The sequence below is a fragment of the Myotis brandtii genome, unplaced genomic scaffold, assembly GCF_000412655.1.
Source record: "Myotis brandtii unplaced genomic scaffold, ASM41265v1 scaffold6945, whole genome shotgun sequence".
Taxonomy (NCBI): domain Eukaryota; kingdom Metazoa; phylum Chordata; class Mammalia; order Chiroptera; family Vespertilionidae; genus Myotis; species Myotis brandtii.
In genome coordinates, this window is record NW_005370714.1 from 60,984 (window position 1) to 81,514 (window position 20,531).

Here is a 20,531-nt window from a genome sequence, read left to right on the forward strand (position 1 = left end):
GGCCTTCCTCTTTGGGGTGATCGATCACGGGGTTCCTGCACTGTGACAGGGCACAGGCCAGGCTGGGGGGCCCCCCCCCCCCCAGTGCACAAATTTTTGTGCGCCGGGCCTCTAATATATATATATATATATATGGTTTAGTACTATCTGTAGTTTTAGGTATCCCAAACTCTCTCCTAGAAGAGTCTTGGAACATATCTCCCACAAACAAATGGGGGACCACTGTACTGGACCTCTTACATTTCCCTGTAACACATTTATGTTTTTACATAAGCTATCCTTCATTCTTGGGGTGCTATTTCCCACATCTACCCCTGGTGAATACTGGCTGCTTATTTAAAGTGGGTGAACATTCTCCTTCAGGGTAGCCTGGAATACTCACTCTTTTCCCTCAAAAGTGTTAATCACTTCCTCTTCTTTAACCTCAAAACATTCATACGTTTTGTTTCATTAACAAGTACTAGAATGATCTGTCTACATGTCTAATTTTACTCCTTAAGAAAACAGATGCCATCTTACTAAACTTTATGTTGCCAGAGCTCTGCACACAGTAGGCTCTCAATAAAAATCAATAAATCAAAAGGTCAATGAATACATAGATTATAATCACCCCACTTCATGCTGAGAAATGGCCCCCATTTTGTTTGACTCTTTTAACAGGAATAAGGGCCACGAACACAACAGTGATCAGTCTACAAAGCAGAGGATACAGTGTCAGGTAACCAAGACAACAGGAATAAAGGCCACGTCTACAAAGCAGAGGATACAGTGTCAGGTAACCAAGAGATACCCTGGTGCTTTCAGCATGGGAAGACCAGTGAAATGAGCACCCGTACTTAACCATGTAAACCTGCACAGAAGGAACAGACAGAGCCAATATGCTCAATAACTGTAGGTTTGCTGTACCTGATACTCTAGACACTGATTTAGCATCTTCTCGCGTTGCTCCCAAGCTTTCTCCAGATCATCTCTCTCTTGTCTGACAGCTTGAAGCTTTTTTTCAATGTCAGGGCTGTCTCGGTGCCCGCTGCCTATAAGTTCTGCACCAAAGTCTTCTAAGGCCTGGAAGGTCGGAGCCTCAGCCTCCATGTCAGCATGATGTTCCTGTGGGGAAGAAGGAGAAGAAACTGGTGAGGCCAATGCCATCACAGCCAAGGCACGTGAACAGAAGCTATGGCTTTTGTAGCCATACCTGGTGTCGCTCTATCAATATCTCAGTACCAGTTAAGTCCTCAGCCATCTCCGGTGATGATACCATGCCATCCATGCCACTGATCCAATTCTGTAGGTCCCTGGAGAAAAAGACATATTGGGATTGACAAGAAAGCCTTGCAACTCGCTACAGGGCTGTCTGTCTTTGGGCTTTTTCCTCTCTTGAAAATGTTTCCAGATTAATACCTTTGATCTGGCTTTATCTGCCTCACAGATCTTAGGTTTTTGTTGTTGCTGCATGACTAACAATAGCAATCCCTCGCATTTGAAAATCTCTTCACATATATTGTTTTCTTCAGTTCTTGTAATAATCCTGTACGGAATTCTGGGAATTCTCTTGTTTTCATTTTGGAGATGAGAAAGTCAGCTTAGAGATAATAAGTGATTTGTCCATGTTATATAAGTAAAAGAAGCATCTAGACCGGAATCCAGACACTGGAGTCCTGAAACAGTACATATTCCATCACTTCTAAGGGTTCATGTTCCTTTACAGTAGATTCTTTTTTTATCATTAATAATACTATAGTGCATATTCAAAAGTTTCTAAGAGTAAATCTTTTAATTTTTTTATTAAAATTTTATTGATTTTTAGAGAGAAAGGAAGAAAGAGGGAAAGAGAGATGGAAACCTGGATGAGAGAGAAACATCAGTTAGCTGCCTCCTGCATGCCCTCTGCTGGGGATCAAGCCAAAAAGCTGGGCATGTGCCCTGACAGGGAATCAAACCAGTGACCTCTTGGTTCATGGGCTGATGCTCAACCACTGAGCCACACCAGCCAAGCTAGATTTTGTTAAAAATATATCTTATTATGGAATCTCAAGGAAGGCATATATCAAACAAAACAGTCTCTTCTTTTATATACTCATTTATTCAATTATTCAAACAATTAAAATTTTTGGGTGCTTACTAAGTGCCAAATATTGTGAAAAAGAAATATCTGTGCATTCCAGGAACTCACCTATTAAAAGAAATAACCTTAAAAGCAAAAGTGTCATAAAGAGGTAAAATAAGGTATTAGACTTGCTCTAAGGCTGGGAATATCCCTTCCCTGGCACTGAAAAGTAAGATTTTATAAAGGGAAAGGGGTAATATTTGACTTCAAATATGACATCCAGGTAGAATCTATCTATCTATATCTATCTACCTACCTACCTATCATCTAGGAGCAAAAAGTTATTTGGAGAAATGAGTATGAATGCTATTTATTTTTACTATGTAAAAAACTATAGCTTTCCAGAGGTGCTGAATTGGGGTGGGTGTCCCCAACAGCAACCGCATCATTTGCCCAATGTCCCCCCCTTTTTTCTTCAAAAGTGTTACATTGTGAGTTAGTACTTCCTGGACCCTCATCTAAAGGCTCCTCCCAGCAGACTGATGTTCTGGGAAAGAGTGTGGAAATTGTTCCACAGACAAAGTGTACATTTGCTAAATAGTACTAATGTCTACACGCTTCAGTCAGGCAATGATAATTCTCTAGCATTTGATCTCAACATTTCTAAGCTTCTTTCTTGCTACTTCTCCCTACCCCTTTGAGCTACAAAGCCAGTGCTCTATCTATCCCTGCCTGTTCCATGAACAAGCTGCCCCTTTCTTAGCCTTGTGCCTTTGTTTGTATACTAGTATAGTTTCATTTACCTGTTAAGATGAGAGTTTGGGGCTGTATTGCGTTCTACCATGGTTATCTGTATTCCTCTGTGCCTTCTCAGTACAATGAAAATATCCATATCCTACAACTCCTCACATAGCACCTTATATGTGTATAGCATACACTCTATTGAAGTTTATCTAATTTGCTTAGATAGCCTCACATTCCTTCAAACTTCAACATTTTATGGCTCAACGTATTGAACTTCAGATTCTTTGTGCCTGATCAGAAATACTATCTGGACATTGAGGTCCCCTCCAGACCCGCAGTGAAGAGCACCTATACCCAGACTGCTCCTCAGGGTCCAAGCAGGAAATTGCCCACCCACCTGGCCGTTTGATCTTTACCTGGCCTTGCTGAGGAACAGGTAGAATTTCTGGGCCTCACTTAGATTCTCCTTCCGGTCCTTTGTAAGTCCAAGCAGGTCATCCCAGGCCTCATTCAGCTCCGTCCGCTGCTTCTGCAGGTCGTCAGTGGCATCTGGGTGGGACTCGCTGAGCCGCTCTGCTGTCTCTCCCAATATGATCACCTGAGGAGGTACAAGAGCTCTGATCACCATCCTAGAGTCACACCTAGATCCTCGCAAAAGAAAAGGCCCCCATCCTGAGTATCCTTGCTCCTCAAACAGACATCAATGAGGTACAAGAACATCTTGCTGCTTTCTCTACTAAAATGGCAGCTCTATCAGTGACTCCCTGAAGTAGGCCACATTGACATGACCATACATCTTTTTTTTCCCCAAAATATATTTTATTGATTTTTTTTACAGAGAGGAAGGGAGAGGAATAGAGAGTTAGAAACATCGATGAGAGAGAAACATTGATCAGCTGCTTCCTGCAGACTCCCTACTGGGGATGTGCCCACAACCAAGGTACATGCCCTTGACCGGAATCGAACCTGGGACCCTTGAGTCCGCAGGCTGATGCTCTATCCATTGAGCCAAACCAGTTAGGGCCCATACATCTTTTTAAAAATATATTTTTTTATTGATTTCAGAGAGGAAGGGAGAGAGAGAGAGAGAGAGAGAGAGAGAGAGAGAGACTGAGGATCGGGCAGCAATCTGGGCATGTGCCCTGACCGGGATTTAAACCGTGAACTCCTGATTCATAGGTCGATGCTCAGCCACCGACCCACGGTGGCTGGGCCATAGTTTTTTAAGATAAGAAGGCGTTCGGGGAGGGTGCTTAAGTAAATGCTGGTGAGTGACAGCATCATTAGGGAACCAAGGATTCTGATTTTTATTGTGAAGATCTTCCCAATATCAAGATTTCTGGGCGTCTTTTTGCTCTGCTTGATAATGCCATGCTGTATGATGACTCTGATTTATCCCAGAGTGTATCTGGCAAGCTCCAGGGTTCACTTTTGGGTTGGAATAGAATTAAAGTCATTCAATTACTTGTGAAGGAAATGAAGCACCATGCGCAGGCATAGGCCTGGCCATCTTGGCTGTGACCATTTCCTACTTATTTTAGGCCACTGGCTTCCAAATAGCTTCTGTACATTCTGCTCACTTGTAGCCCATTCTACAGGCACTTGGGCAGGAGGTTCATTTCCAATATATTTTCCTTCCCTGCTAATGGGCCTGGGGCATGTCCTTTCAGTGATCTTGCTTTAAGGACAGGATACAAGGACAAGTATGGAGTAATAGAAAGATAAATGTAAGAATATGAACTGGAAAATAAAACCACAGGAGAGGGCATTGATAGGTCAAGAAGAAAGTGTTAGAAAAGCTTGGAAGCTCCTTTCTCACCTTTTCTCCCAGGGGTGCGAGGTCTCTCTCAAACCCCTCGTGCTGTCGCTGAAGGGCCTGAACACTGAACAGGTCGGAGCCAGGATCCGCAGCGCTGAGGGCCTGGCACTTCTTCTCAATCTGCTCCTTCACATCATCTGCTTCTCTTTTCACCAGAGGAAAGAGTTTAGGAGTAAGAATGTGCACCAGAGGATGACTAGCTGGCCTCATAAGGAAGTCTTCCCTACCACCACCACCACATCATCATCATCATCATCACCTCCATCATCATCATCATCATCACCACCACTATCATCATCATCACCATATCATCATCATCATACCACCATCACCACCACCATCATCACCATCATCATCATCACCTCCATCATCATCATCATCATCACCATAATCATTATCATCATCCTCACCATCACCACCATCATCATCATCATTATCATCCTCACCACCACCATCATCATCCTCATCATCATCATCATCATCACTACCACCACCACCATCATCCTTTTTAATGTGCTAGAACATATGCTCATTTCATCTTCACAACTACTTGAGGCATAGTTACTACTACCATTCCTACTTCATTTATGAGAAAACTGAATTTTAAAGATGCTAAGTATATGTTTTCAAAGTTGCACTACCGCTAAATTCCAGCCTAAGTTTGAACCAGGTGGCCCGCCTGCGGAGCTGCATGCTTAACTGTTATACTTCACAGCATTCCACCTGAAGCCATTCTGAACAAACACAACCATCTGCACTTCACTGTTCCCTTCTCTGGATATTCAAAAATACATTTATGCACAGAGAAGGTGTTTGGTTTTCTATTTGTTTGTTCATTTGTTTGCTTGCTTGCTTAGTTGTGTATGTGTGTTTCTTAGTATAGAAACAGAATGGAAATCATAAATAAGTTGTTGAAGCAACAGTTAATGTCACTGTGATATCTGTTGTTCTCTACTGTCTAAATCTAGTTCAGAAATATAGTTACTTAAACCTCTTGCTTCTAATTAAAGTTTTATTCACTGACATGACAACACACATGGACTACTGTTATGTGCCAGGGCCCAAGCCTAGGCACTAGAAAACTGACATTGGTTGTCTGGGAGTATGCTATGTACCAAGTGAGGAATATACTACTGAAACACCTGATCTATCATCTATCTTAGGGAGAAGAGTTATACTAATAGCTATGGTTCTACTATAATAATTAGACCTGGGGGCTTTTGAGTGGCTTCTAGAACAAGGCTGCCTCTTAGGGTTCAAGTGCTCACCTGTGGAACATTTGGACAGCATGGGCACTGCCCAGCAGCTGGCGCTGCTCCTCGGCAAGCCTCTGCAAGGAGCCCCAGCGGGTGTTCAACTCCTAGAAGAGGTGGACATGTCAGACCTGAGCCAGGGAACTGACTCAGACAGCTCCATGGTGCGTGAACACTAAACAGGGTTTAAATCAGGTTTGTTTTCATGTTATCGCCTTCGAAAATTGGATAGGTTCATGTCTTTGTTGGATATTTCTAGTTCGGGCCTGATTTATGCCCGTGCAGTTAAGAAGGGGATCATTTTCCTTCCATAACGGATGTTTCAGGGCGAAGCCATCAACCCCGGAGTGGCAATCGGTGTTTGCTGCCACAGAGACTATGTTACATCCTCTGAAAAATGAGTGGAAAGCATTGCCTTAGTGATTAGAAGCTATTGCATTTCTGTAGGAGAAATATATGCCTTTCTTCATCCTGCATTCTTGAAACAAAGTAGTCTCTTAGAGTCTTACTTTCTGTAGATGGCAAGTAAATTGTTCCTGTGAACATTCCTTTCCCTTTATTCCATATCCACCACCACAAAAAGCAGAAGAGCACTCATCCTCATTAGTTTATTACAACCCAGAGAGCTGGACGAGACATTCCATTAATGTTCATTAGATATTTTATGAAGCCATAGGTCCAAATTTGAATCAGCTCTAGAATGCTCCCTTCCCCATCTCTACTGACCTATATTCTTTTCCTTTTTTCATCAGATTTTATTAGGACCTATCTCTTCCAATATATCTTTCTTGATGTATCCCTTCCATTATCATAGCTCCTTTATCTGCATTTTCATTGGATTCATATTCAAGCACTGAATTTCTGTCTGTGATGATAGGGGGAAGGTGAGTATATGTTGCAATGTGTGGACTTCAGATCAGTTCCAATGGCTGAACAATTTGGTCTATTGTCTTTTTGGTGGCCAGCTCCATACTGCCATGACCTTCTGCATGTGCTAGCTGAACTGTGGAATAGGAAGTTGAGTGTGTTTAAGGAATGAGGACTCCCCAAGCTCAGCCTGGTAGAGAGGAGAAATGGACGGAGCCTTAGTTACCTGCCGTATATGAGTTCCTTCTGGTGTTAGAAGCCCTTCAAATAGCAGATCGTCAGCTACCTTGTTGATATCCCTCAGTCGAGGCTCATTGGTCTTCAAATCCTAGATGGGAAAATGTATGCAAAGCAGGTTAGATCCCTTCTGACGAAGCTTTCATACGTGCCTGCTTATCTCTGCCCTGACATGGCTAACCATTAAAACATATTGCTAACCTGACATTCAATACAAAACAATCTGTCCTCCTCCAAATTGGCACTTAGTAAAGTACCTTAAATCTCCCTGAAATCCCGTGACTATCAGAAACTTGGTATGAGAGTTGCTATTTATCTGAAGTATGGAGCACATCCATTTTCCTAGATTTCTCTTTATTTTTCATTTTCCAATATAATTGTTTAATTGCCTGTTCTTATTGTTTAACAGTTTTTATTTTTTCCCTTCAATTTTTTAGATACTTACATACAGGTATATTGGCCCTTTATCTATAAGATATCTTGCAAATATTTTCTCCCAGTTTGTTGATTGTATTCTGATTTGGTTTATGGTGATAGTTGCTATCCTAAAGTTTATCAATCTTTCCTTTTAGTGCATTCAGTGAACCTGAATTTTGAGTCATAGTTAGAAAGTCTTTCCTTACAAGGTATTAAAACATAATATAGAAATTCTGTAATTAAAACAGTGTGGTGTTAACGAATGAACATACAGGCTACCATAGTTTATCAAATCTATCATAGAAAAAAACAAATAATTTACAATAATAATTTCAAATACATATGGAACTTTGCTATATGATAAAGGTAGTAACTCAAATCACTAGGTAAAAATGGACTTTTCAATAAATGATGCTGCAAAACTTGGTTAACCATTTGGGGAAAAGATAAGATGTAGCTATCCCTTACAGGCTTACACCATATTTGATAATAAACTCCAAATGACCAGGATCTAAATCTAAACTGAATCCATATAAGTATTAAGAGAAAACTGGGTGAATTTCCTTTTTTTAGCTTTCTTACAAATCTCTCCTTGGGTTAAATAGCACCGTCAGGGGGATCTATACCTGGCCGTGTGCTATTCTTTTCTGCCAACACAAACTCCTCCACCTTCTATAGAATTTCATGAACTGAGTTGCAATCTGCTTCTACTCAGGTATGTTGTAAGTAACAGCCATAGGGAGCTCATTACACTGTCCACAATGGCAATATTGTTCATTACATTATACAATAGCCTTTCAAGGAGTTTTCCTATGGAAGTCTCATTTTTGGTGTTATTTTATAATTTTATTTTTGTTTTCCTTTCTTTCACTTTTCTCTTTACATATTCCTAAAAAATAAAATATAATCTCTGTAGCTATCTATCCATCTATCAATCATCTGTCACTTTGAATTTCACTGGAATCCATCAGAAAAAAGAAAGGCCTGGCCGGAGCAGCTCAATGGTTGAGAGTCAACATATGAACCAGAGATCACTGTTCTATTCCTGGTGAGGGCACATGCCTGGGTTGCAGGCTCGGTCCCCAATGTGGGGCATGCAGGAGGCAGCCGATCAATGATTCTCTCTCATCATTGATGTTTCTATCTCTCTCTCCCCCTCCCTTCCTCTTTGAAATCATAAAAAATATATATTTTAAAAAAAAGAAAGGAAGAAAGGGATTTATATTCACTGCTAGTTAAAATAATAAAATGAGTCTGAAAGAATAAAGGAGAATGGAAGGGTTTTAAGTCGGTGGGAAATTAGAAATTGTCTAGCTTTAAAGTCAGGTTATCCTTCCTATCTGCCCATGCAACCTCTATCTCTGGCCGTGCGTCTATGTATCAGGAACACAGCACAGTATAGGGCAAATTTTGAAGAATTCAGGGAGATCACCATTCCCTGTAGGACTTGGGAGTAGCAGGAACCGCAGGCTGCAAAGTTGGGGTGACTACTTTCCTCTGCATTTCCCTTGCACCTACAATACCCAGAGAAAGATTTAAAATGTGGAACTCTTCGCAGGTTTGTGATAGACATTTATCAAATTTGAAATTAAAGAGTTGCTTAGGAGGAGGTATGGGATAAATATAAATAATAATAACCCTCAAAAAATTGTCTAGGACTCTAGAAGAAATGGCTCCTCTTTCTCACCGTTTGGAACTCATCAAACTTTTTCTGCAGCTCCCACACGTCATCTAGTTCTATGCCAGTGTTTTCTGCCTTTTTCTCTCGGATCCAGTCCAGCATGTCGCCTGCCTCATAGGCCAGCAGAAACTCGTTGTAACGTTGCAACAGACCACGTCTGCGTTGTTCCGCCCGGTCGAGGAGAGAGTGATACCTAGTGTATAAAGGAAGAGAATGGAAAAGGTGAAATATAAGATGGAGAAAACACAGAAGAGAGGAGGCAGGGGGAGAGAGGGAGAGGATGAGAGGGACAAAAAAGAGAGAGAAAATCAAAAGAAAAACAGTAAAGAAGCGAAGGAAATACAGATAGAAGGAAAATAGCATCGAGAGCAGAGAAACAAACACACAGTGTTCCATTTAAAAATAATAAAAGTGTCAGTGTTCCAATGGTGACTGGCGACATCTAATAGAAGTGAAATTTTGAAATTCCTGCTGACAACTGGTCATGAAGCAGCCTGGCAGAGTGAAGAAAATTCACATGGAAGCCAGCAAGCCTTTTTATAACCGTGAAAGAAGGCCAGGCAGGGAGTCAGAAGATGTGACTCTATTAGGCGTCTAACCTGGGGCAATTGGCTTAATGGTACTGGGGTTCTTTGGCTTCATTGTAAAAAAGAAGTATTTGAGTCCTAGCTGGTTTGGCTCCCTGGATAGAGTGTCGGCCTGCAGACTGAAGGGTCCCAGTTTCGATTCCAGTCAAGGACACATGCCTAGGGTTGTGGGTTTGATCCCCAGTAGGGGGGCGTGCAGGAGGCAGCCGATCAATGATTCTCTCTCACCATTGATGTTTCTATCTTTCTATCTCTCTCTCCCTCTCCCTTCCTCTCTGAAATCAATAAAAATATATTTAAGAAAGAAAGAAAGAAAGAAAGAAAGAAAGAAAGAAAGAAAGAAAGGAAGGAAGGAAGGAAGGAAGGAAGGAAGGAAGGAAGGAAGGAAGGAAGGAAGGAAGGAAGGAAGGAAGGAAGGAAGGAAGGAAGGAAGGAAGGAAGGAAGGAAGGAAGGAAGGAAGGAAGGAAGGAAGGAAGGAAGGAAGGAAGGAAGGAAGGAAGGAAGGAAGGAAGGAAGGAAGGAAGGAAGGAAGGAAGGAAGGAAGGAAGGAAGGAAGGAAGGAAGGAAGGAAGGAAGGAAGGAAGGAAGGAAGGAAGGAAGGAAGGAAGGAAGGAAGGAAGGAAGGAAGGAAGGAAGGAAGGAAGGAAGGAAGGAAGGAAGGAAGGAAGGAAGGAAGGAAGGAAGGAAGGAAGGAAGGAAGGAAGGAAGGAAGGAAGGAAGGAAGGAAGGAAGGAAGGAAGGAAGGAAGGAAGGAAGGAAGGAAGGAAGGAAGGAAGGAAGGAAGGAAGGAAGGAAGGAAGGAAGGAAGGAAGGAAGGAAGGAAGGAAGGAAGGAAGGAAGGAAGGAAGGAAGGAAGGAAGGAAGGAAGGAAGGAAGGAAGGAAGGAAGGAAGGAAGGAAGGAAGGAAGAAAGAAAGAAAGAAAGAACGTTTGAAAGATCCTAAGTTTACGTTTAGCTCTTATGCAGTCGTGAGAAGTGCCTTTGGCCAGTAGGAAAAGTTTGGCCAAACACCTGTGCAGCCTCCAGAACTTACTGGTCCTCAATCTGCTGCTGGCGCTGGGTGATGCTACCTGGTTCTTCTCGCCACCGCTGTGGGAGCGTAGGAAACTCATCGTGGGCCAGTTTCCTGACGTAGACAGCTGGCACGAAGCCCTGGTGATCCTCATGCTCCACCTTCCACCAGTCCTGGAGGGAGAGCAGATCCCCACCCAGCTTTAGTTCTTGAAAAGGCCACAAACAGGAGGCGGTTCAACTAAGTCCCTAAGCAGAGACACAGGCTGATAGTCAAGGGAAGCGAACCATCACTTCTGGGAGGAACATTATAATTTTCACTTATAACCAAAGAACTTACATGCGTATTTGCATAGCCATGGACATGGGCAACAGGGTAGTGAAGACCGAGAGGGGAGGTAGGAGCTGGGAGGAGGGGAGGGGTGGGAGATACCTGTAATACTATCAACAATAAAAATACTAGTATATTGTAAAAAACAAAGGCTATTAATTTCATTGAGATGACAGTTAAGAAAAAAGGAATATAAATAATTAGTTTCAGGAATTGAAGAAATAATCTTCTGAAATCAAGAAATGTGACATTTGATATTAGACCTTTAACTTTGATAAGGTTTTTAAAAACCAAAGATAGTTCTTTTTCTTATTATTTTTATTTGGGAAAAGTGCCTCTTATAAAAGTCAGCTGTAAAATACCGAGAACTCTGTAACAGGACTTGGTTTTTCTTAAAAGGAAAGGATGGGTGAGATCCAAGCAATCAAGGCAGTAGATGGGACAACCCAGGAGCATCTCCAAGTTATTTTCGGGGAAACAGCAACAAAACGCAAGCTAACTTTTCCAACCAAGGAATCCTAACAATTTAGCTTGTCTCGTGGATTACCAATCCCTCCCCCATTTAGTGGGAAAGCAAAACTTATCGCTGCAAACCAATGACTCCACGACAAGAAACACCTTAGAACACAGTTCTAAATCACATCTTGTCTACCTGCAAAGCACAGTGATAGAATGAGGCAAATACCTGCAAAAACAAGTACAAAGACCCCACAACAAAACCCCTCAAACGAGGACGAAGGTTTGGCCAAAGGTGCCTGAACTGGAGAGGATAAGAAATCATTCAGCATTAAATACAACTGCGTATCCAAGATCCAGTTTGTATTAAGATATGGGATAACCAGCTAGTTTTACCCTTTATGGCTAAGCCCATTTACTTAGATGGACAAAGCTGGCTCTGCGCTAGTAACAGCTACCACCACACGGCTGTGTCCTGGCAGGTCTGTCTGCCACGCTGGGCTAGGAACACTGCATCCTTGCAGGGATGAGAAGCTTACCACACGCTCCCCCTCCCACAAGCCAAGTCTATCAGCTCTTGGGAGTCAACCTCAATTCTGCATCTTCTTTATGCCAGTAAACCATTCATACGTGTTCTTTCAGAACTTTCCTGTCATACTAAACACAGCAAAATTCTTAACACGTTTGCACCTGGTTATGGTTACCCAGTAGTTATGACTTGCGAGTGATGAAATAAGAGACCAGAACCACAGAACAAGTGCACGGGGTGGGCAGTGCAGTAGGGAACAGAGATGAAAACACAGGTGTGAGGATTTCACCAGGAGCCTGACGTATCAGTCTCTACGGCTGAAGCACAGGCTACTTGCCACAGTTCAGATCCTTCACCCTGTTCTCGGACCCCAGAGCAGGGCCAATGCTGTTACTTTTGAACTGGGGTCCTCAGAATGAGGGCGGCCAGTCCATAGACAACACCTTCCAACTGTGTGAATCTGGTTGAAACCAGATGATGCGACAAAGCTGACAGTTAAGTTTGTGTTACCAAATAAATAAATAAATAAATAACCTTAAGGTTTATTTTTGTAACTTTTTTTAACCATGGAAACAACAGCGGAAAAATGTTGACTGACTGAAATATGGATATCTGGCCGGGCTGTGGAAGAACCCCTCTGTTGATGGGAAGAAGGTCAGAAGGAATATGCACCTTGTTGATGGAACTGAGCAGAGTTAAGACATCATCTTTCTTCATGGTGACTTCTCGGTTGCTGCGGGCCTGGAAGTCATATAAAGCCACGACCCTCTCTTCTCGAGCTGCGCCCTCCACGGGGGCAGCCTGTTGCTGCTAAACAAGACCAGAAGAAGTCCATGTAAGTTACCCATTGGGAACATTTCTCTGTAGAACCTGACAGAGGGGGCGGGGTGCGGGGGGCTCTCCCTGGGCCTGACAAGAGAAAGGAACCTCTGGTTGGAGCCTCTTACATGGCTGACAGTAACAAAGAGATCTCAACATGGCATTTTCAGAGATATTGGTCCATCCTAACACTTCTCAGGAGACAGGGAGGCTGGCAATGTGAACACATAGTGAGCAAGCGAGTGTGTATTGTGTTGGAAATATATTAAATGCTCTAAGCCATCAGTTCTTAAAGCAGATATTAAATCATTATACACATAATGTTTCAGAATATTATTTGAAAAATGTAAAGACCCATTCATTACCTATCTCTCATCACCTTGTTCATTCCCTGGGCCTCCACTAGCAATCCTCTAACCCTTTGACCTTTAAATCATTAGATCCCCAGCCCTGGTCTGACACAACCAATGGATGTGTCTCTATCACATCGATGTTTCTCTCTGTGTGTCTCTCCCCCTCCCTTCCACTCTCTCTAAAAGTCAATGGGAAAATATCCTCGGGTGAGAATTAACAACAACAACAAAGACTACAATTTTCCTAAAAATTTGGATTATTTTTTATTCATGTTTGCATATGGTAGACATTTAATACGTGTTGGTATAGGAAAAACTAAGAAAGGAAGGAAAGGAATCAAGAAGAAATATATAAGGAAGAGATGCAAACAAAAGAGATAATAAAAAGGAATAGTGAAAATATACACAGAAGGAAAGAGGAAAGTGAAAAATAACACTTTTCTAGAAATCCTTATGGGCTAAATCTTTGTAGATGCTATGAAGATGCTATAATTTTTGTACATAAGGATCATAGAACTTACTATTTTCTTTGCAATTATTTCCTGGATTATAGAAAACAAAACCCAGTAACTAAGAGAATTCCTCTTTCTTTGTTGTGGGCATTGTGACTCTTGTCATCCCTAACTTTTTCTTACCTGGCAGGCTTCTGCCTGATCCCGTAGAGCTTGCATACTGTTTCCAAATGCATTGAGATCCACTAGGAAGGCTTCGTGCTTCTTCAGAAGAACCTGGGTTTGTTGATGAGAAGATCATAAGAAGCAACCCACTAAGGTCAGTAAGCACCCCTGGGGGTGTTTCAAGCATTACTCTGGGTTATCCTGATTGACCTAATTCCTGGCAAAAGACATTTTCTATTTAATATAAATGTTTTAACCCTAAATTAGCAAGTACAAGAAAATAGAAATTAAAAAATAAATAACTCCAAAGAGGACACACAGATGGCCAAGAGACATATGGAAAGATGCTCAAAGTCACTGATCACCAGAGAGATGCAAATTAAAATGACAAAGAGGTATCACCTCACACCTGCTACCATCAATAAAACAACAAACAAGTGTTGGTGAGGATGTGAAGAAAAGGGAACCCTTGTGCACTGCTGGTGGGAATGCAGACTGGTGCAGCCACTGTGGAAAACAGTATGGAATTTACTAAAAAAATTAAAAATGGAACTACAGTTTGACCCAGTGATCCTACTTCTAGGAATATATTCTAAGAAGCCTGAAACACCAATCACATCAGTAAGAACATATGCACCCCTATATTCATAGCAGCGCTATTTATAATAGCTAAGATATGGAAATAGCCTAAGTCCCAATCAGTAGATGAGTGGATAAAAAAGCAGTGGTGCATTTACACCAGGAAATACTATGCAGCAGTAAAAAAGAAGGATTTCTTACCCTTTGCAACAGCATGGAGGGACCTGGAGAGTATTAAGCTGAGGGAAATAACCCATCAAAAAAGCCAAATATCACATGACCTCACTTATAAGTGGAATCTAGTGAACATAACAAACTGATGAACAAAAGAGATCCAGAGACATGAAGACATGGAACAGACAACCTCTGACATAGCTCAGAGGGTGGGAAGAGGAGACAGGAAGAGATTAACCGAAGAACTCATATACATACATGCATAACCAATGGACACAAACAATAGTGTGGTGAAGGCCTGGGGTGGAGCAGGGCCTGGGAGGAGGGGGTAAAAGTGGGGGAATTCAGGGGACAACTGTACTACTGTCAAAAATAAGTAAGTAAGTAAGTAAGTAAATAAATAACAATTTCAATGTATTTGCTTCAATCAACATGAAGTCAAAAGTGCACAAGCATTTTATCAACACACATCATAGCTAAAAGAGGATGCTGCTGATACTGTTACTTTGTAGGATTAAACATTCATATAAATTTAGATGCTCATTTTAATTACTTCTTGCCCTAAATGTTTATGAAATACTATATTGTATTCCCACAGGACAATGAGCAAGACAAAGAAATTTATATAAAAGGTAACATGATCTTTGATTTTTTTTTCTTGTCCCGAGATGTCTATCTGATTGTATTTAAAAAAAAAAAAACTATTTAAGGTGACTAATTCTTAAAACTATGGTTGATTTGTGAAATCTGAAGGTTACTCTGGGAAATTGAAGGTTGGGACGAAGACAGGCAGGGATCTCTAGTCATGCCTTTTTGACTTTAAATTATCTCTAGGGAATCCACAGCTTTCTGTGGGATTAGGAAAATGTAAAGTATCTTTTAGGATCTCCGCCAGCTCTGAGGGTATCAGGTGAAATCCAAAAGCTATCATATCACTCTGAAATACCCGAATAACCTAACAAAACCTGTGAATGTCCCACAAATCCACTTGGTGAACACAAGACAACGTCCATCCCCATGTCTGCCTTACCCCAGCTGCTTCCTCATCAGCCCCATAGTTAGTGTTGTCTACAATGGGCTCCTTCTCTCTAATCCATGCCTCTGCCTCATGCAGGTCGGCCAGGTACTGCTGGAACTGGACATTGGCCTCAAGATCGTTCTGCCGTCTAGCAGCTCGACCTTGGAGAGACTCCATGTTCTCATTCAAGCTCTTGACCCGGGAGGCCACGTCTTCTGCAGCGAAGTGTCCTATGGAGCAGGTAGAAAAGGTTAGTGTGACCCTCGTTGCCATTCACTACAATTCAATCCTTTTGGTGATCTTGGGAGAGAAAGGGAGGTGTGAGGATGATGCTTGATGTACTCAATCTGCCATTTTACCTAAATTTCTGGAAATTAGAATGCTGAATGCTAATGAGGGATAGATGTGTATGTGTGGTGGTGTAAGTGTGTTTATATGGTGGTTAATTGGGTGCTATGTTCTGTTATACACACCTGAAAACAAAATACCCATGTGTGGGTGCTACTTAATGCTGCAAAAACATGTATTCTCTAGACTAAACAGAAAATTCAACATATTTCCATTTCTGTCTATATACTGCTAATCCAAAGAAAGCAGAAACTGATGGACAAAGGAAAAAATATCAAAATGTTACATTTAAATTTATCTACATTGATAATTGCTTTAAATGTAAGTGGTCTAAATGTTCCAATTGAAAGGAAAGATGACCAGATTGCATAAATTAAAAGCAAGATCTAAGTATATGCTGCCTATAAGTAATCTGCTTTATTCTTGCACGGGAGCCATGCTAATCTTCTCTGCATTGTTCTGATTTTAGTGTATGTGCTGCTGAAGCCAGCACGGTAAAAACTCTGCTGTAATATAAAGAAACAGAGTGCTTCAAGCAAAAGGATGGAGAAATCCATATTATGCAAACAGGAGCCAAAGACACTTAGAGTGGCTATGCTAAAGGTGTCCTAAGTAGCCTTTAGAGTAACACCAGGGATAATGAGGGCTATACCATAATGTTAAAATTTTAAATTCATCAAGAAGACATAACAAGCCTATATACATGAATCTAATAACAGGGCTTCAAAATACATGACACTAAAAGAAATGAAAGAGAAATAGATAAAATTCACAATTACAGCTAGAAATTAAAATAATAATAATAAGACAAGTCACTATAGTAAAATAGGAATACCAAACAAACATTTTTAGGTTTGAATCACTCAATTGAGCTCTGAAATTTGGTTCAGCACTCTTTTAAACTATACTTTGATAGCTGGATACTGGCAGCAACTTATTTTTGAGTCAATAGAGGGAGAATCCTGATTTAGTCTGTATCGGTTATACCACACCTGGTGTATGATATTTGGTTCTGAACAACATTTAACCAGTGGGGTTTGTGAAGATGGGGGACCAGGAAGAGGAAAGACATTGAGACAATTAAAGCAAAAAATGTGAAGAAGTGGTGCTACTTACTATCATGACTATAAGACAGTGGGAACTCAGACATGTCTTTACAGACTTGGAAGTTCCCATAGGGGAAAAGTATTTGATTTGTTTTATGGGGTTTGGACCTTAAATTTTGAATTTTATAACTCTTACAGAAAATTATATTGATTACTAGGGTAATGTACTTTATTTTAATAATTTTGGCTTTACAGAACAATAGAAATGAGGTAGAGAGTTTCCTGTTATTAGTAAACATTGTGTCTGTCAGAAATGCCCAGGGGGAATTTCTGTATTAGATGGTAAGGTGGATCTGATGTCTTTACATTCCCTTAAATCCCTAGAGTTTGGCATAGGGATGATGGTTCAACTCAATCTGAATCATACATACCTTCCTCCACCATCTTGTTTCCCCGGTCTGTTATCACTCGGATGCGTGGCTCATGGCTGGCAATGTCAGCCTGGATGACTTGGTGTCTATTCAGAAGATTCTTTGACGTAATCAGGTCCTTGCCTACAGAGAAAAAATAAGTTTAAGGTCTGGTATTGTTGTAGTGTATGCAATAAGAAGAGGCTACCCTACTCTTGAATCTACAAGTTCTCTCCTTTGAGGTTCTAATCACTGAGTGGGCTTGTTGAAATCTATATTATTTGTCTGAGTTAACTCTGCTCAGTTTTGTTATTTCCCTTGCCTCTCTGTACTAAGAAAATTCAATTCTTTCCCTAACAAAAAATGATAAATAAATCACCATTCTCTTTGGAAGACAGGAGAAAGACAAATAACTTTCCAGATCAACTTCCAATATTATGCAACCGGGTTTCTTTCAAAATATTGTGGCACAAAAATCAGGGTCTTCCGCTTCTAATTTCTGGGTGTCAAGGAGTTATTAAGTCCTCTAAATTTAGTTTTTTTCACCTTAAAATTAGCACAATGTTAGCTGTTTTAAATTTTTGTTTGTAAGGATTAGATATAACATAAAAAGTGCCTCACTCATAGCTTAACATTAATCAGATTTTTTTTAAAAAATATGTTTTTATTGAATTCAGAGAGAGGAAGGGAGAGGGAGAAAGAGATAGAAACATCAATGAAGAGAAAGAATCATCGATTGGCTGCCTTCTGCATGCCCCCTACTTGAGATTGAGCCTGCAAACCGGGTATGTGCCCTGACCGGGAATTGAATCATGACCTCCTGGTTCATGGGTTAGACTCAACCACTGAACCACACCAGCTGGGCTCATTGCTTATCATTAAAAAGCACATAATAAATACTATGTCTTATTAATGTCCTCCATCTTCCTAGATCCCTAGTGAATCCTCCCTGTCTCCCATCCATGCTTCAACTCTTTTTCCTTCAAAATTTCCTTCCCTATACTTCACACTAAATGCCTCTAGAAACTTTCTATGCCCGTTCACCTTTCAAAGAGATCTTTCTCTTCTCGGAAGTTTTCCCAGACTAGCCTTCCATTGCCACCATTGTCTCTAGACCCTTATAGATGTTCCCAATATGTGCATATTAAGTTTACATTATATTTATGTCCACTTTTTTCTCTATTTCAATGCAAGTGTCCTGGCACTGACAATGGTAAACTGATAGCTTCCAAAGAAAACGGAAATGTGTCCTTTATCTGCTACTTCACCCCTTTTATGTTTGTAATAGCTCATTTGGTTATAAAAGGGATTCATCAACAATATAGACAAAAACTCTTGGTACCTCAAACACTAACCATGACTGCTCAGCCAAGAACCTTGGCAATAATCTAAGTTAGAGCAAGTAGCCAAGAGCAGAGCACTTTAGCTTCCAGAAGACCTTAAGTTCATGGCCCTGTTCATGTCGATTTTAGGACATAAACTTTTAAGTTCAAATTTTTAAAACAATTTCTTATGGAAGATTGGAAGGAGCTGAGAGCAAGCTTTGCCCCACCCTGCTATTGTATCCCAGATCCTTCAAACAATCTGCAGGCCTGGGGGCTCTGCTTACGGTTCCACTTGCTCAGTCTGCACTAACCAAGCAAGGTGGAAGCTGCTGAGGGTTCGGTCTCTTGGATCCAGGCCTCCTCATCCTCGGTGTCTCTGCAAATCTGCTGCAGGCGAAGAATGTCAATGAGCTTCTTCTTCCGGGTAGCCAGCGGTTCCTTCAGGGCTTCAAACCGGGACACCAGGGACTCCTGTCTTGCCCGTATGTCCCCAGCATCTGGATGGCCAGTTTCTTCAAAATACGTTGCCAGGTCTGTGATGGTGTCGACTTGTTCCTAAGGAAGACATCGAATGTGTGTCAGGAAACCCTGTCGTTCAGTAGAAAGGGATGAGGGTTTGGTGAGAGGCCGTGGAGAGAATCAGCCCCATTATGTACTGCGTTAGGACTTCTAATCAAATCAGTGAACTCGAGTTGCTACTTTGAGAACCATTTCATCAATCTAAAAGAGCGATTTGTGGGAAAGTAGCTTTCAAACCCCATGTCAGAAAGGACTAAATATTTGTTGTGTGTGCCAAGGAAAGCAGAGCTATAGAACCTAAACTGTGTGGTGTGGACGAAAGGGGCCACATGCTGACCTGACAAGCTCAGGGGAGGCCTGCATGGCGGTCTTGCAAACTCAGAGACCTAAAGTAACCACAAAGGATGGTCAGAAATTAAACTTTAACTAAAGTCTGAAATTAAACTTTAACTAAAAGCAGTTATGGTGGGCAGTTACGTCCTAGGCCAGTATCTTCACTGACAAGGTCAACCTTTACCTTAACTGAGCCTATCTGTCTTTTTGCATCTATCATAACATACCCTTGAAATGTCTGGGTAACTTGTGACTTCCCTTTTTCTGGAGCCCTTGGGGCACAACCAAATGTGCTGGGTGCCAGGACAGGTACCACAAATTCCTTCATCATCATGTTAATTGATCCTGCACCCACCTAAGTATGTGTCTATCATTTTACTTTTTATCCAATCCCAGGGGTTTCCCCTGCGTTGCTTTATCCCTCCTCCTTAATCTATCACCAATGAATTTCATGTAACCCACCTACGTTCCTCCTTTGATTGCAAATGTATAAATACAAATGTAACCCCGTCATTCTCTGGAGCATTATCTCAATTCGTTGAGGTTCTGCTTCCCGGCATATGTCGACAGTTTGGCTCAAATAAACTCACAAAAATTCTTTAGAGGTTTCAATGGTTTTTACGTTAACATTACGACTATTGGTAAGTTTGGTCCTAAGGAAAATGGTGCCAGGCTTTTTCAATCTCAGTTCCCCTTTCATCCTCTTCTTCTCCCTTTAAAATGAGCTATAATTGTAAATAACATAGACACTTCTGAGGCTGAAGTCCGTTGCATAGCAAGAATGATTCCTATGAGATTACATGTGATGTCACAAAATAAATGTCAAAACCTCAGAAAAAGAAATGTAAAGGCACGCCTTGGTCAATACCCAGGTGTGTGAAATAGAAGAAATCACAGTCCTCATTTGAGCCATTATCTAAGAAAGGAGAAATACAGAAACTGGGTTTTAAAAGATCTCCCTGGAAAGAAAATTTTAGTTCCTTCTTATTAGTGAGGTCAACTACAAATGGCCT

The 20,531-nt window shown here is 41.2% G+C and overlaps 1 protein-coding gene across 1 annotated transcript in view; it reads right to left on the reverse strand.

The window, feature by feature from the left end:
* SPTA1 (spectrin, alpha, erythrocytic 1) overlaps window positions 1-20,531 on the reverse strand; it is a gene marked incomplete at its 5' end in the record, with an annotated part of 71,114 nt that overhangs the window by 30,369 nt on the left and 20,214 nt on the right. Inside the window, 13 exons of the mRNA XM_005881943.2 lie at window positions 907-1,104; window positions 1,193-1,292; window positions 3,205-3,386; window positions 4,608-4,752; window positions 5,876-5,967; window positions 6,954-7,055; window positions 9,069-9,255; window positions 10,684-10,835; window positions 12,650-12,787; window positions 13,785-13,877; window positions 15,550-15,767; window positions 17,363-17,485; window positions 18,978-19,221. Coding sequence (XP_005882005.2) covers window positions 907-1,104; window positions 1,193-1,292; window positions 3,205-3,386; window positions 4,608-4,752; window positions 5,876-5,967; window positions 6,954-7,055; window positions 9,069-9,255; window positions 10,684-10,835; window positions 12,650-12,787; window positions 13,785-13,877; window positions 15,550-15,767; window positions 17,363-17,485; window positions 18,978-19,221 — 1,974 coding nt within the window. The remainder of the gene's footprint in view (window positions 1-906; window positions 1,105-1,192; window positions 1,293-3,204; window positions 3,387-4,607; window positions 4,753-5,875; window positions 5,968-6,953; window positions 7,056-9,068; window positions 9,256-10,683; window positions 10,836-12,649; window positions 12,788-13,784; window positions 13,878-15,549; window positions 15,768-17,362; window positions 17,486-18,977; window positions 19,222-20,531) is intronic.